At 57.3% G+C, this 12,383-nt stretch overlaps 2 protein-coding genes across 5 annotated transcripts; both read left to right on the forward strand.

The window, feature by feature from the left end:
- The first annotated feature begins 506 nt into the window (after window positions 1-506).
- PCOLCE (procollagen C-endopeptidase enhancer) lies at window positions 507-5,874 on the forward strand. Its single transcript, XM_073884145.1, is given in 9 exon segments — window positions 507-995; window positions 1,846-1,954; window positions 2,394-2,652; window positions 3,567-3,691; window positions 4,206-4,342; window positions 4,644-4,878; window positions 5,111-5,207; window positions 5,327-5,497; window positions 5,632-5,874. Coding segments are annotated over 9 exon segments (1,392 nt in total). The 5' UTR covers window positions 507-903; the 3' UTR covers window positions 5,799-5,874.
- A 3,237-nt stretch (window positions 5,875-9,111) lies between these two features.
- On the forward strand, window positions 9,112-11,738 carry MOSPD3 (motile sperm domain containing 3). Of its 4 annotated transcripts, none has more exons than XM_025864672.2 (6): window positions 9,112-9,195; window positions 9,675-9,938; window positions 10,166-10,241; window positions 10,475-10,704; window positions 11,343-11,418; window positions 11,520-11,738. In XM_025864672.2, exons 2-6 carry the CDS (start codon window positions 9,737-9,739, stop codon window positions 11,716-11,718), a joined length of 783 nt encoding a protein of 260 aa, XP_025720457.1. In that variant the 5' UTR covers window positions 9,112-9,195; window positions 9,675-9,736; the 3' UTR covers window positions 11,719-11,738. The 4 variants fall into 4 exon arrangements, with proteins under 4 accessions (XP_025720457.1, XP_025720459.2, XP_073740245.1 ...); XM_025864674.2 differs by having other exon boundaries at window positions 9,128-9,286; XM_073884144.1 differs by having other exon boundaries at window positions 9,129-9,286; window positions 11,254-11,418.
- The last annotated feature ends 645 nt before the right edge of the window (window positions 11,739-12,383 follow it).

The following is a 12,383-nucleotide window of genomic DNA, read 5'->3' on the forward strand; positions in this document are numbered from 1 at the left end:
TCCCACTCCCAAGACTGGCCCAGGCTTCTAGACTTGGAAGTCCAAGCCCCACCTTCTGGAACAATGCAGTCAACATATGCTACTTGGTTCTCTTACTCGGATCCTCTGTCCCTCAGACTTACTCCCATCCTGAGGAGGCCACTTGCTTCTGACCTCACAGAGCTTCCTACCCATTTCCCTCGGTCCCTGCGGAGTCAGCCCCCTCTTCCCCTCCTCCCATTTACCTTCCAGCTCTAGTCTCACGTGCTGTCCCTTTCCCTCATTTTCTCCTCCATCTTCTTCTTCCTCAATGAGGGGGAGGCTCCCTTTATCCACATACCATGCCTCCAAATATTTGGGAGAGAAAAATGGGTGAGCAGAAAGAATTTTCTCCTTGGCCTGGTCTGGCCCAGGGATGGGGAGAAGACAGTAGAAACTTGAAGGGAAAAAGGGGGGGGGGGGGGGGGGGGGGGGGGGGGGGAGTTAGGAAGGGGTGAGTGACTGGATGTTGGGGGGGTCAAGGGAAGGACTTCCTGTGGGTGCTGAGGAGGCAGACATGGGGATGATCATGAGGAAGGACCAGAGGCTGTGTTCGCAGGATGTTCGGGCACCCGGCAGAGTGGGCTTCCAGATGACCGTACTTGATGCCTGCATTATGGCTGAGGGTCGATGCTCCCTCTGCCCTTCATTGCTCCACCCCCTCCTTAGGTCAATATTTATGTGTCCTGGATGTAGAGAGGCCCCTGGACTCACCACTGTCCCGACTAAACTCTCCCTGTCCCGCCTTCCCCACCGCCCGCCCCACTGGCCAGTCCCCACGCCCACACACCCGAGGCCGCCTCATCTGGCACTGATTATCCCGGCTGCTGCCGCCGCTAAACTCAGCTGCCGCCTCGAGGACCCCAGCGCCTCTCCCCCCCGGCCATGCTGCCTGCTGCCACAGCCTCCCTCTTGGGGGTCCTCACTGCCTGGGCCCTGCTACCTTTCGCCCAGGGCCAGACCCCCAACTATACCAGGTAGGTCTCTTGGCACCTTCCAGATAGCTTGAGTGAGCGTCAAAAGCCCTGATTCCTGGGGGTTTTGCCTGTGGATCTTGTGGATTCCTTCACTAACACACCACCCCCCAGATCTCCTGCAGCCCCAAGTCTTCCCTAGCCCCCAAGTTCCCCCTCCCTACTGCAAGACCACAATCTTCTGCGGGTCACCACTGCCCCCCCCACCGTTCCTCCACCCTTTGTCCCCTGTCCCCCAAGTCTCCCCATCCACCCAGACCCTTGGCCCCCCGTGGAACCTGAGAGCACCAAGACCCTGAACTTGCCTGGTAGCTGGACATCTGGATTCCAGGAGGGAATCAGAGGTGGGGGGGGAGGGGGGAGCGAGTGGGAGACTTGGGAGTCAGATACTCAAGTATTTAGCAGGAACAGGAGCAGGGCAAAGGTTGGGAGCTGGGGAAATCTGGTCTCCAGGTTCAACGTGAGGGCCATCATTGCTGCTGCTCATCTCTCCGCCCCCTCCCCCCCCATGGCCTCGTGGCTGTGTCCACATCTGGAAGTAGTTAGGCGGCTCCTGTCCCCGACTGCCAGGCAGGGCGAGGGGGGAGAGTGAGGAACAGCCTGGGGAGGATTCCGGGAATTCCTGTTGGGGTGGGGGTGGGGATTTAGGGGTGTTGGAGACAGCCAAATTGCTGGCCCCACTTGTTCCTAATCCTCTCAATCCAGGTCTGGCTGGCTGAGGCTGCCCCAGATCCCCTAGGCCTTCCTCCTCCATCCCCCTGGCTTCCCTCCCTGCCGCCCCCCCCCCATCCTCAGTACCCTATCCTTCCCAAGCTCTCCTTCACTCATGGCTGACCCCTCTCCTGTTCTCCAGACCCGTGTTCCTGTGTGGAGGGGATGTGACCGGGGAGTCAGGTTACGTGGCAAGTGAGGGTTTCCCCAACCTCTACCCCCCCAATAAGGAGTGCATCTGGACAATAACGGTGAGAAGGCCCTTCTGATCACTACCCCCTTGTTGAAGTCTCCCAGGCCTGACTGCTAAGGGAACCCCAGTCTGCCGACCGACCTCCTGCTCCCCACTCCGGTCCCTGCACCACCCCTTCTCCCAGGGAAGTCCAAGCCCGTCCCCTCTGGTCACTGAGGGCGGCAGTGCCCACAATAACACGTGGCAATGTGTCCTCACACCTTCCTTAACTCAGGGCCCGCTCGTCCACTCCGAACCCCATTCCTGCCCTCAGGTCTTGTCCCCTGCGCAAGCCACAAGCTGCTGCGGGGCCCAGGCCCTCTGCTCTGCACTCTGATGGGGTCCCTTCCTGTTCTGGCCCGGTTTCTGTATGAGATGCTTGGGGAAAGAGAAGTACCCTCCGCCTGGGTTTTGTGTGGCCTGACTTTGCAGGTCCTCTTCGCTGTCCCCGCCTTCAGGTCCCTGAGGGCCAGACTGTGTCCCTTTCCTTCCGCGTCTTCGACTTGGAGCAGCACTCGGCCTGCCGTTATGATGCCCTGGAGGTCTTTGTCGGGTCTGGAACCTCGGGCCAGCGGCTTGGACGCTTCTGCGGGACCTTCCGGCCTGCGCCCTTGGTCGCCCCCGGCAACCAGGTGACCCTAAGAATGACGGCGGACGAGGGCACGGGAGGACGAGGCTTCCTGCTCTGGTACAGCGGGAGGGCCACCTCAGGCACTGGTGAGACCTCCCTCACCTCCGCCTTCCCCCCTCCCCTGGCCCCGCCCCCGGCGCAGGCCCCGCCCCCAGCCTTAACCTCCACCCCGAGCCAAACCCCGCGCCCGAGAGCCTAGGGCCCCCATTACCTCCCTTACCCTTTTTCCTCACTAACTGCCCCTTCAGTCCCTCCTCCCCGTCTTCTCTCCCCCCCCCCCCCCCCCCCCCCCCCCCCCCCTCCCGGGCCCCCCCCCAGGCGCGAGGCGGAAATGGGTCACCGACCCGCGGGTGGAATGGGCGGCCTGGGGTTACTGGGACGGTGAGTAACTGCCCGCCCCCGTCCGCAATCGGGCTCCCTCAGACGGGCATGAGGGGGCGGGCACCCCCGGGCTGGGGGACTAGGTTCCCCCGACCCGGAGCACCCTACACCCAGCCCGGGGCTCCCGATTGCGGTCCCATCACCCCCTCCTGGCGGCCGAAGTCTCCCCATTAAATATTTTAATGTTTAAGGCAGAGACCTCCCCAAAGAGGCCTCTGGGGCTGTGCTCCAATTTGAGGGCACCCTCACAACGTGAGGGCTTCCCCAGCCTGCAAAGGGGACTCTTCCGCCGGACCGGGGAGATGGGATCTCCCAGGGGAAGAGGAGCGGTGTGGTCGCGGGTCAGGGGGAGGGGAGAGAAGGGAGCGTGTCCAGCCAATGCCTCCTCCCCCTTCCACCGCCTGCCTGGGCGCCGGAGGTCCAAGACTCCCCTGAGCCCTGCTCCTCCAAGCCCGCTCTCTGCTAACCACACCTCCCCCTTCCCTACCCCTCTTCTCGTCCCCTCATGCTGAGACCCAGACGTCCGAGCTTCCAGCACAGGCTTCCAGCCTAGAGCTCTCTTCGAGCTGACGGAGGGTCTCCACCGCCTCCCACCCCCACTCCTTTCTCCCCTCCCCAGAGCACCAATTTTGCGGGGGGCGGCTGGAGAAGGCCCAGGGAACCCTGACCACGCCCAACTGGCCCGAGTCCGATTACCCCCCGGGCATCAGCTGTTCCTGGCACATCATCGCGCCCCCGGACCAGGTACCGACCCCCTGCCCGGGCCGCCCTCGGGGACCCAGGCGGCGTTCTCCAGCATGCAGCCAGCAAAGATTTACTGACCATCTGCTAATGTCCCGACCATTGAGCTCGCGCTAGGGAGCAAAAACAGACCCAGAACTGCTTGCACTCAAACAAAAAATGTAAAATCACACCTGTGACGAGTCTTACGAGAGCGAGGTACACAATGCTGATCTATAAACGGTGTTTTGTGTGTGTATGTGGTGGCGCTGGAGGTGATGCTGGGTCTGTTCCTCGAGCGTGAGCCTGGACTAGACCTTGCCCAAGACGGAAGATGCTGCCGAAGGGTTCCCCTGGGCGTGTGACCCTCGGAGCGGTGGTGTGAATGCTTTAAGAGGGGGCTCCGGGGGACACGGGAGGGGGGAGAGGAGGCTGCCGCAAGCTTCCGAGCTTCCGGAGGAGGCCAGGGATGCAGGGCTTCCGCGCCCTCGAGCCGCCCAGGGTCCCGCCGCGCAGCCTCCTCTCTCCCGGCGGACAGGTGATCTCGCTGACCTTTGGCAAGTTTGACCTGGAGCCCGACACCTACTGCCGCTACGACTCGGTCAGCGTGTTCAACGGAGCCGTGAGCGATGACGCCAAAAGGCTGGGGAAGTTCTGCGGCGACACGGCCCCGGGGTGAGGGGACAGACCGGGGGGTTGGTGGGTCCGGGCGTCTCCACCTTTCTAGGGTAGGGAGTGGGGGTGGGGGGTGGGGAGAGGCCAGGCCTAGCTGAAGAGGCGGGATCTGAACCTGTGAGCCCCAAACGGGTGGGCGGAACAAGTACGGGACCAGGCAAGAGACCTGGCTTGGCACCAGGATGGGTCCACGGATCGAGAGGCGAGTAGGTCCTGCAAAGTCAGGAAGCTGCTACAGCCAAGCCAGGGCGGAGATGACAAGCCCCCCCTGACGCTTCCCCCGGTGCCCCGCCACCTGCAGTCCCATCTCCTCCGAAGGGAACGAGCTCCTCGTCCAGTTCGTCTCTGACCTCAGTGTCACGGCGGATGGCTTCTCCGCCTCCTACAAGACCCTGCCGCGAGGTGCTGAAGGGCAGGCCCGGAGCCAGGGGGAGGATGCCCGGCCAGGTACCGCGCTCCCCAAGCCCGGACTCCCGTCTGCGGAAAAACCGAAGGCCTCCTCTGAGGCCCGGGCAACTCCGGGGGGCCCCCAGTGAGTCTGGGAAGGGGAAGGAAGGGGACGCAGACTGAAGAGAGTGTTTCAAAGAGACCTCCTTTCCAAACTCATTCATTCATTCCTACATCACTCACTGGTGCTCTGTACTGAGGTCTGGTACTGGGTGCTGGGGCCCACGGCTGGATGGAGCTCTGAATGAATTGAAATCAGTGAAGTTGTTATGAGGAAAGTGGCCCTTCCTACCTGCTGGGTGGGTCCCCCTCCACAAACAGCACCTTCTCTCCCTCCTAGACGTGCCCGCTGTGTCCTGCCCTAAGCAATGCCGCCGCACAGGCACCTTGCAGAGCAACTTCTGTTCCAGCAGCCTGGGTGAGAAGCCCCCCCTGCCAACAGCTCCAACCTCCTCTCCTGTGCTCAAAGTCCCCCTCCCGGCTCCAGCCCTGAGCTGGCCTCCTGTCTCCTCACCTCTCACCCCCGTTCTCTCACAGTGGTGACCGCGACCGTGAAGTCTATGGTTCGGGGCCCAGGAGAGGGCCTCACTGTCACTGTCAGTCTCATTGGTGCTTATAAAACCGGAGGCCTGGACCTGCCCTCTCCACTCACTGACACCCCCCTGAAGTTTTATGTGCCCTGCAAGCAGTGCCCCCCCATGAAGAAAGGTAACGGATGTGGCAAAATGGGGAGAGGACGTAGCCTCACGAAAATGATAGAATCTGAAGGACTCTGACAAGGAGGTAGGTACGTCTACAAGGTCTCCATAACACACTCTCGCTCCCTCCTTCTCCCCCCCCAGGAGCCAGTTATCTGATGATGGGCCAGGTGGAAGAGAACAGAGGGCCTGTCCTTCCTGCAGAGAGCTTTGTGGTTCTCTACCGGTCCAACCAGGACCAGATCCTCACCAACCTCAGCAAGAGGAAGTGCCCCTCCCAGCCTGTTCGGGCTGCTGGGTCCCAGGCCTGAAACCCCTGCCGGCCTTCCCAGCCCAGAGCCCTAGAGACTCCTTTCTGATCCAAATAAATGTTTCTTGACTGAGGAAGGGGTCACATCTCCATTTCTATGGTCTGGGGGTGCCCATCTAGGAGATTTCATTCATTCGTTAAACTCAGCAGATGTTTAGTATACAGAGCAATCTTTTAAGAATGTAAGACCTTGTCACCCCTTTACTCAAAACTCTCCCTTATTCTCAACACACACACACACACACACACACACACACACACACACACAATCGAACTACGTAGAGGTGTCGGATGTGTTAATTAGCTTGATTGTGGTGATCTTTTCACAATGTGTACATAAATCCAAATATCGTACACCTTTTGTTTTTTTAAAGATTTTCTTTGAGAAAGAGAGCACAAGTAGGGGGAGGGGCCGAGGGAGAGGGACAAGCAAACCGCCCTCCCCCGTCCCCCAAGTGGGGAGCCCGATGCAGGGCTAGATCCCAGGACCCTGAGATCACCACCTGCGCCGAAGTCAAACACTTAACTGACAGAGCCACCCAGGCGCCCCTCAAGTTGTACAGCTTAAATATATACAATTTTTATATGTCTAAGATATCTCAATAAAGCTGTTAAAAAAAAAGAAATAAAGAAAACCTCTCCCATAGTTTCAGGTTAGTCTCAGAATAAAATCCAAAGTCCTACTGCAGACTCAGGCTCTAGGTGACCTGCATCCAACCTTCCCACCTTATGTCATCTCTCACTGTTGTGCTGAGGCTGGATGGAACAGCAGTCTCGGCGGCTCCTTGGCATTTCGAGTACCCTCCTGCTTTGGGGCTTTGCCTTAGCTATCCCCTCCATCCAGGATGCTCTCCACTGATTTTTTATGGCTTGCTTCCTAACTTCAATCGGATCTCAGCTCAAAGTTCATTCCTAGTCACTCATTTGTTCATTCCAAATGTCAGGCACTTTGGAATGAACCAGAAAACAAAGCAAAATTTCTGCTCTTGTGGGGAGGAAAGTACATTCTACTGGAGCATGTAAATAATAAAATAAACACGGTGTCAAATGAAGCTGTGCTATCAAGAAAACAAAAGCCTAAAAGGATAAAGGGGTTTCTACATTTGCTGGGGGGGGGGGGCTTTGGGATAAGATGAACTTTGTTTTTGCTCTACTGCTAACCAGTTGTGTGGCTTGGGTGAGATCCTTCACCTTGCCGAGGCCACTTCTTTTGTGAAAGGAGTCGAAGATTCAGTGGGATGATGCAAGTGGCAGGGTTGGTAACTCCTACTTCTTTGTGCAAATGTGAGTGATTTCTGAGTCCCATGCAGGAAAGGGAGACTCAGGAGAGGAGCCGTGGGCTGAGATCCTGATGCAGGCAGGTTGGGTGCGGAGAGCCAATATATACATATATACAGAGAGAGAGAGAGAGATGGACTGAGCGTTCTGGAGACTTGGAGAGGAAAAGAGCATGAGTCTCGTCTTTTCTTGGGGTCTGGTGCACGTGTCCTCTCAGGCATCCAGGAACTAGTCAGAACAAGGATAGGGTCCAGGTGTCCTTCATAAGTCACTCATTCCCTGAAGCCAGGGGGTCTTGGCCTGGAGATATCCAGTGCCAGTGGTCTGAAATAGGCACATGATGGTGGTTCTGTCAGGTCATTCCCTAGGTATCACCTGTTGTACTGGAAGCCTCCAAAGAGGCTTACCTCTTTGTCCCTCACAAGGAGGACATATGCTTTTTGTATCAGGAGGCATGTGTAGAGTGGGGTGGGGGGTGCAGGTCCTAGCAAGAAAAGCAGCTGGAAAAGAAGCAAAGGGGAAAAAATGGCTTTGGGGGCGCCTGATTTTGATTTTGGCTCAGGCCATGATCTGAGTCCTGGGATAGAGCCCCGCCTCACCCGGCAACAGGCTCTCCGCTCAGCGGGGAGTCCGCTTCAGGAGTCTCTCTCCCTTTGCCCCTCCCGCTCGTGCTGTCTCTCTAATCTTTTTTTTTTAACTTTTTTATTGTTATGTTAATCACCATATATTACATCATTAGTTTTTGGTACAGTGTTCCATGATTCATTGTTTGTTCATAACACCCAGTGCTCCACGCAGAACGTGCCCTCTTTAATACCCATCACCAGGATAACCCATCCCCCTCCCCCCCTCCCCTCTAGTACCCTCAGTTTGTTTTTCAGAGTCCATCATCTCTCATGGTTCATCTCCCCCTCTGACTTACTCCCCTTTTCTTCCTCTCCTGTTATCGTCTTCTTTTTCTTTTTTCTTAAAATATGTTGCGTTATTTGTTTCAGAAGTACAGATCTGTGATTCAACAGTCTTGCACAATTCACAGCGCTCACCATAGCACATACCCTCCCCAATGTCTATCACCCAGCCACCCCATCCCTCCCACCCCCCACCACTCCAGTAACACTCAGTTTGTTTCCTCATATCAGTGAGGTCATGTGATACATGTCTTTCTCTGATTGACTTATTTCACTCAGCATAACACCCTCCAGTTCCATCCACGTCGTTGCAAATGGCAAGATCTCATTCCTTTTGATGGCTGCATAATATTCCATTGTGTATATATACCCCATCTTCTTTATCCATTCATCTGTCGATGGGCATCTTGGCTCTTTCCACAGTTTGGCTATTGTGGACATTGCTGCTATAAACATCGGGGTGCACGTGCCCCTTCGGGTCCCTACATTTGTATCTTTGGGGTAAATACCCAGTAGTGCAATTGCTGGATCGAACGGTAGCTCTAATTTCAACTGTTTGAGGAACCTCCATACTGTTTTCCAGAGTGGCTGCACCAGCTTGCATTCCCACCAACAGTGTAGGAGGGTTCCCCTTTCTCCACATCCCCGCCAACACCTGTCGTTCCCTGACTTGTTAATTTTAGCCATTCTGACGGGTGTGAGGTGGTATCTCATTGAGGTTCTAATAAATCTTAAAAACAAACAAAACAAAACAAAAAACCCGGCTCTTTTTCATGGGGTCCCTGCAGTTTCCCTGCCTCAATCCTAGTCCAACTGGAAGCAACCTCCCAACTAGTACTATGGAAAACTGCTATGATTGCTGCAGAGGCTTCTAGGAGAGCCTGGGACTAAAATAGAGAAAGAGGGCTTCCCTTTGGGATGTGATTCTAGTGACTTGGAGCGGGGAGGAACAGGCCCAGCTCCCAGCCTCCGCCGGTCCCCCGGAGTTACTCAGAGCAGAGCTTTCTGGCCGGAGTCGCCCGTAAAGTTTTACGCCACTGGGATCAAGCCAATCACGTCTTTAAACTCACCAATCGGCGGAAACTGACGGCGGAAACGAGGCCGCCCTAGCCAATGACAGAGGCCGTACGGCGGAAGCGTAGAAATGGTCTCTCGGGAAGATGGCAGCCTCGGTCCGGCCAAAAGTTGATGGGCAGGTGCAGTGACGAGAAGGTAAGCCTCACAGCGCGAGCGGCCGTTCGCAGGCTGAGGCACGAAGGAGCTGCTCGCCGAGCTCAGGGAGAGGTTGGAGGCACAGATAAAGGTCTCTGGAGAGATTGGAGACGGGGCGGTTCCGGAGGGGGACGCTGAGGCAGGCGGGCTCTGGCCGGAGAGCAGGGACGCCCGGAAGGGGCGGGGCCCGCGGTGGGGGCGGGCGGGGCTTTTGGAGATCGGGAGCCGGGCCTGGAGACAAGGCCCGGGTTGGGAGCAGCTAGGGGCAGGGTTTATGGGGTGGGCGTGACCATGAGGTCGGACTTGGGGCGGGGCCTAAAGGGACCCCGGGCAGAGCTGGAGAAGGGAAGGGCTTGGGGGGCTTGGGCCTGGCCTGCGGGAGCCTCATCTAGCGGGGTTCCGACGCGGCGGCGGCAGCATCAGACCAGGCCCTGCCCCCCGATCTCATTCCGATCCCTTTCTCCCCTGTCGTCCCCCAGCTCTAGACTCCAGGCCCTGTCCCCTGAGCTCTGCCCTCGTATGTCCACCGTCCACAGCCTGCATGCGCCGTGGGGCGCCCCAGGACCAGGAGCTGGTGGGCCCGGGGGCTCCTGGGCGGGGGTCCCGGGGCGCCCCTCCTCCCTCGGGACTTGTCCCGGTCCTCGTCTTTCCCCCGGACCTAGTATTCAGGGCGGACCAGCGGAGCGGACCCCGGCAGCTGCTGACCCTCTATAACCCCACGGGAGCTGCGCTTCGCTTCCGAGGTGAAGGGATGGGTGCCTCATGCCAGGGATCTGGGTCTGGCGGCAGGACACCGCGGGGCTGTGTGGGCTGGAGGAGTGAGATGAGTGGGGTCAGATAGCCAACCTTGGCGGACTGGAAGAGTCATGTCCAGCCCTGGGGTAGAAGGGAAGGGGGACTCTAATGTCCCTCCACCGGCAAACTTGTCTCTGAAGCAATAGTCGGGTCTGTGTGTGCCTTTACCCCTCAGTCCTGTGCACAGCACCTGCAAAATACACGGTGTTTGACGCAGAAGGATATGTGAAACCTCAATCCTGCATTGACATGTGAGTGAGGAGGGTGGAGGGGACTCCGGGAAGCCAGGGGTCGCTGCCACCTTTGTCTGAATTACCGTGCCCGTGTCAACAGGGCTCAGACCTGGTTCTTGGCAACCTTTTTCCCCACCTCTGTCTACATCCCTAAGGGAAAGGCTCCTGGGAGGCGGGGCCTGGATCCACTTGGATCACTGCCTGTTACTCACCTCCTCTCAATGGGTCTCTCTCCCCTATTTTGGGACCAGTGTGATTCGCCACGTGGCCCCCATTCCCAGCCACTATGACGTCCAGGACCGCTTCCGCATTGAGCTGTCTGAGGAGGGAGCTGAGGGTCGAGTGGTGGGGCGCAAGGACATCACCTCGGTTCTGAGGGCCCCAGCCTACCCCCTTGAGCTTCAGGGACAGCCTGACCCAACACCCCACCCAGGGCCTCCTTCCTGGACAGCACCACCCACGGCCAGACACTTCCCAGAGAGTGAGTTGGGGGATGGGGATTCTTGAGTTATTGAGCATTACTCTAGAGATGTGCTCAGTTGGAGATGAAGGGGTCTTCTGGTTCTGTCTTTTGCTTTTTGGTAGAAGCATTCCTAGGAGTTCAGATTTTATATCAGGTTAGGCAAAAAAGCAGACTTTGTAGTTTCCCTGGTTTCTGGCTTCTGCCTAGGGGGAAAAGTTCTTCCTTAGCTCTAACTTCAGTACTTTCCATCATGTACCAGCTCAGCTCAGTTCCATAAGAAACCCATACCAAGTTGTGGGCTGCATATGGGAGAGAGAGTCCCTTGCCCGATGGACATGTACATAGGAGCCAATACTGAAGGCAGGGTGAAGAGAAAAAAGTGCTGAGGGACCGGAGGGGGAAGGGTCTCTCGTGGTCGTGGGGACAGAGGCTCCAGGGAGGAGGGGACACTTGCAGTATGCCCCCTGGAGGGCAATAAAAATATACCTCCCATCTTCAGCTTCCTCCCTGGAGGACCCTGGGCTGGGCAGGAGGAGGGTGGAGCTCCTGATGAGCCTTGTTTCCCAGACCACCCCCCACAACTGGCCACCAGCTCCTTCCTCCTCTTCTTGCTGACGGGCATAGTCTCTGTGGTCTTCCTGCTGCTCCCACTCCAGGACGAGCTTGGCAGCCAGCTGCCCCAAATCCTGCACGTCTCCCTGGGACAGAAGTTGGTGGCAGCGTACATCTTGGGTGAGCACAGTAGTGGCCAGGGGCGTGGGGGCCTAGGAGGAAGGCTAGCAGAGCCGCAGCGCTGCTCACCACCAGCTTGCTGTCCTCTCTCCCTTCTCCAGGACTCCTCACCATGGTGTTCCTTCGGACCTGAGCTCCCTGCTCAACCTCCCCCCACCTCCTGGGGCAGGGACTTGGACGTGCACACGAGACAGCCACTCTGATGCTCATGCCTCACCTCAGTTCCTCCTCCTCTTCCTCCTGCCCAGCCGCCCTCCCCCAGGCACCCAGGGATTTGTATTCATTTTCCAAATTGAATAAAATAAATTTTTAAAATTAAACTGAGAAATGGAGGGAGCAGCCCCTTTCTTCCCACTTCTTTCCTCCAGTTCCTCCTCCCAGCCGCAGGGGACCCAGGAATGGGGGGGCAGTCAAGGGGCCCAGTGAGGATACAGAAGACCTGGGTTCTGGTCCTGGTGCCACACCAGGAAAACTGTGTGACCTTGAGCAAGTCACTGAATTTCTCTGAGGTTCTAGTTCCACCTCTAAAATGAGGGAATTGGGCAAGCAGATTTTTAAGGGCCCCTTTAGCCCCCTACATAGGGTCCTACCCCTAAACTGATGTACTTAAACCACAGAGAAACAAAAAAATCCTGCCTGATCCCGCCTACTGCAGACATCCAGTCTCATAGTCTTGAGCCATCAGAGCCTCTTGCCAGGGTTACCTAGATGCTTCCAATACCCAGAATCCTTTTCTGCTTTTTGGCCCTTTATCTGCCTTATTTTGTCTCTCCCTTTAAGACTTCAGCTCGGGCGCCTGGGTGGCTCAGTTGTTTGGGCGGACTGCCTTCGGCTCAGGTCATGATCCTGGAGTCCAGGGATCGAGTCCCGCATCGGGCTCCCTGCTCGGCAGGGAGTCTGCTTCTCCCTCTGACCCTCCCCCCTCTCATGCTCTCTCTCTCTCATTCTCTTTCTCAAATACATAA

Source organism: Callorhinus ursinus, unplaced genomic scaffold (assembly GCF_003265705.2).
Source record: "Callorhinus ursinus isolate GAN/ISIS: 27379988/994484 unplaced genomic scaffold, GSC_fseal_2.0 scaffold55, whole genome shotgun sequence".
NCBI classification, from domain to species: domain Eukaryota; kingdom Metazoa; phylum Chordata; class Mammalia; order Carnivora; family Otariidae; genus Callorhinus; species Callorhinus ursinus.

Coding starts and splice junctions, on each gene's coding strand:
- MOSPD3 (XM_025864674.2), top strand. CDS start 9,172: ATGGGCAGGTGCAGTGACGAGAAGGTAAGCCTCACAGCGCGAGCGGCC. Junction 9,287..9,674: donor GGTTGGAGGCACAGATAAAG/GTCTCTGGAGAG, acceptor GTCGTCCCCCAG/CTCTAGACTCCAGGCCCTGT. Junction 10,705..11,342: donor GGCCAGACACTTCCCAGAGA/GTGAGTTGGGGG, acceptor CTCCCACTCCAG/GACGAGCTTGGCAGCCAGCT.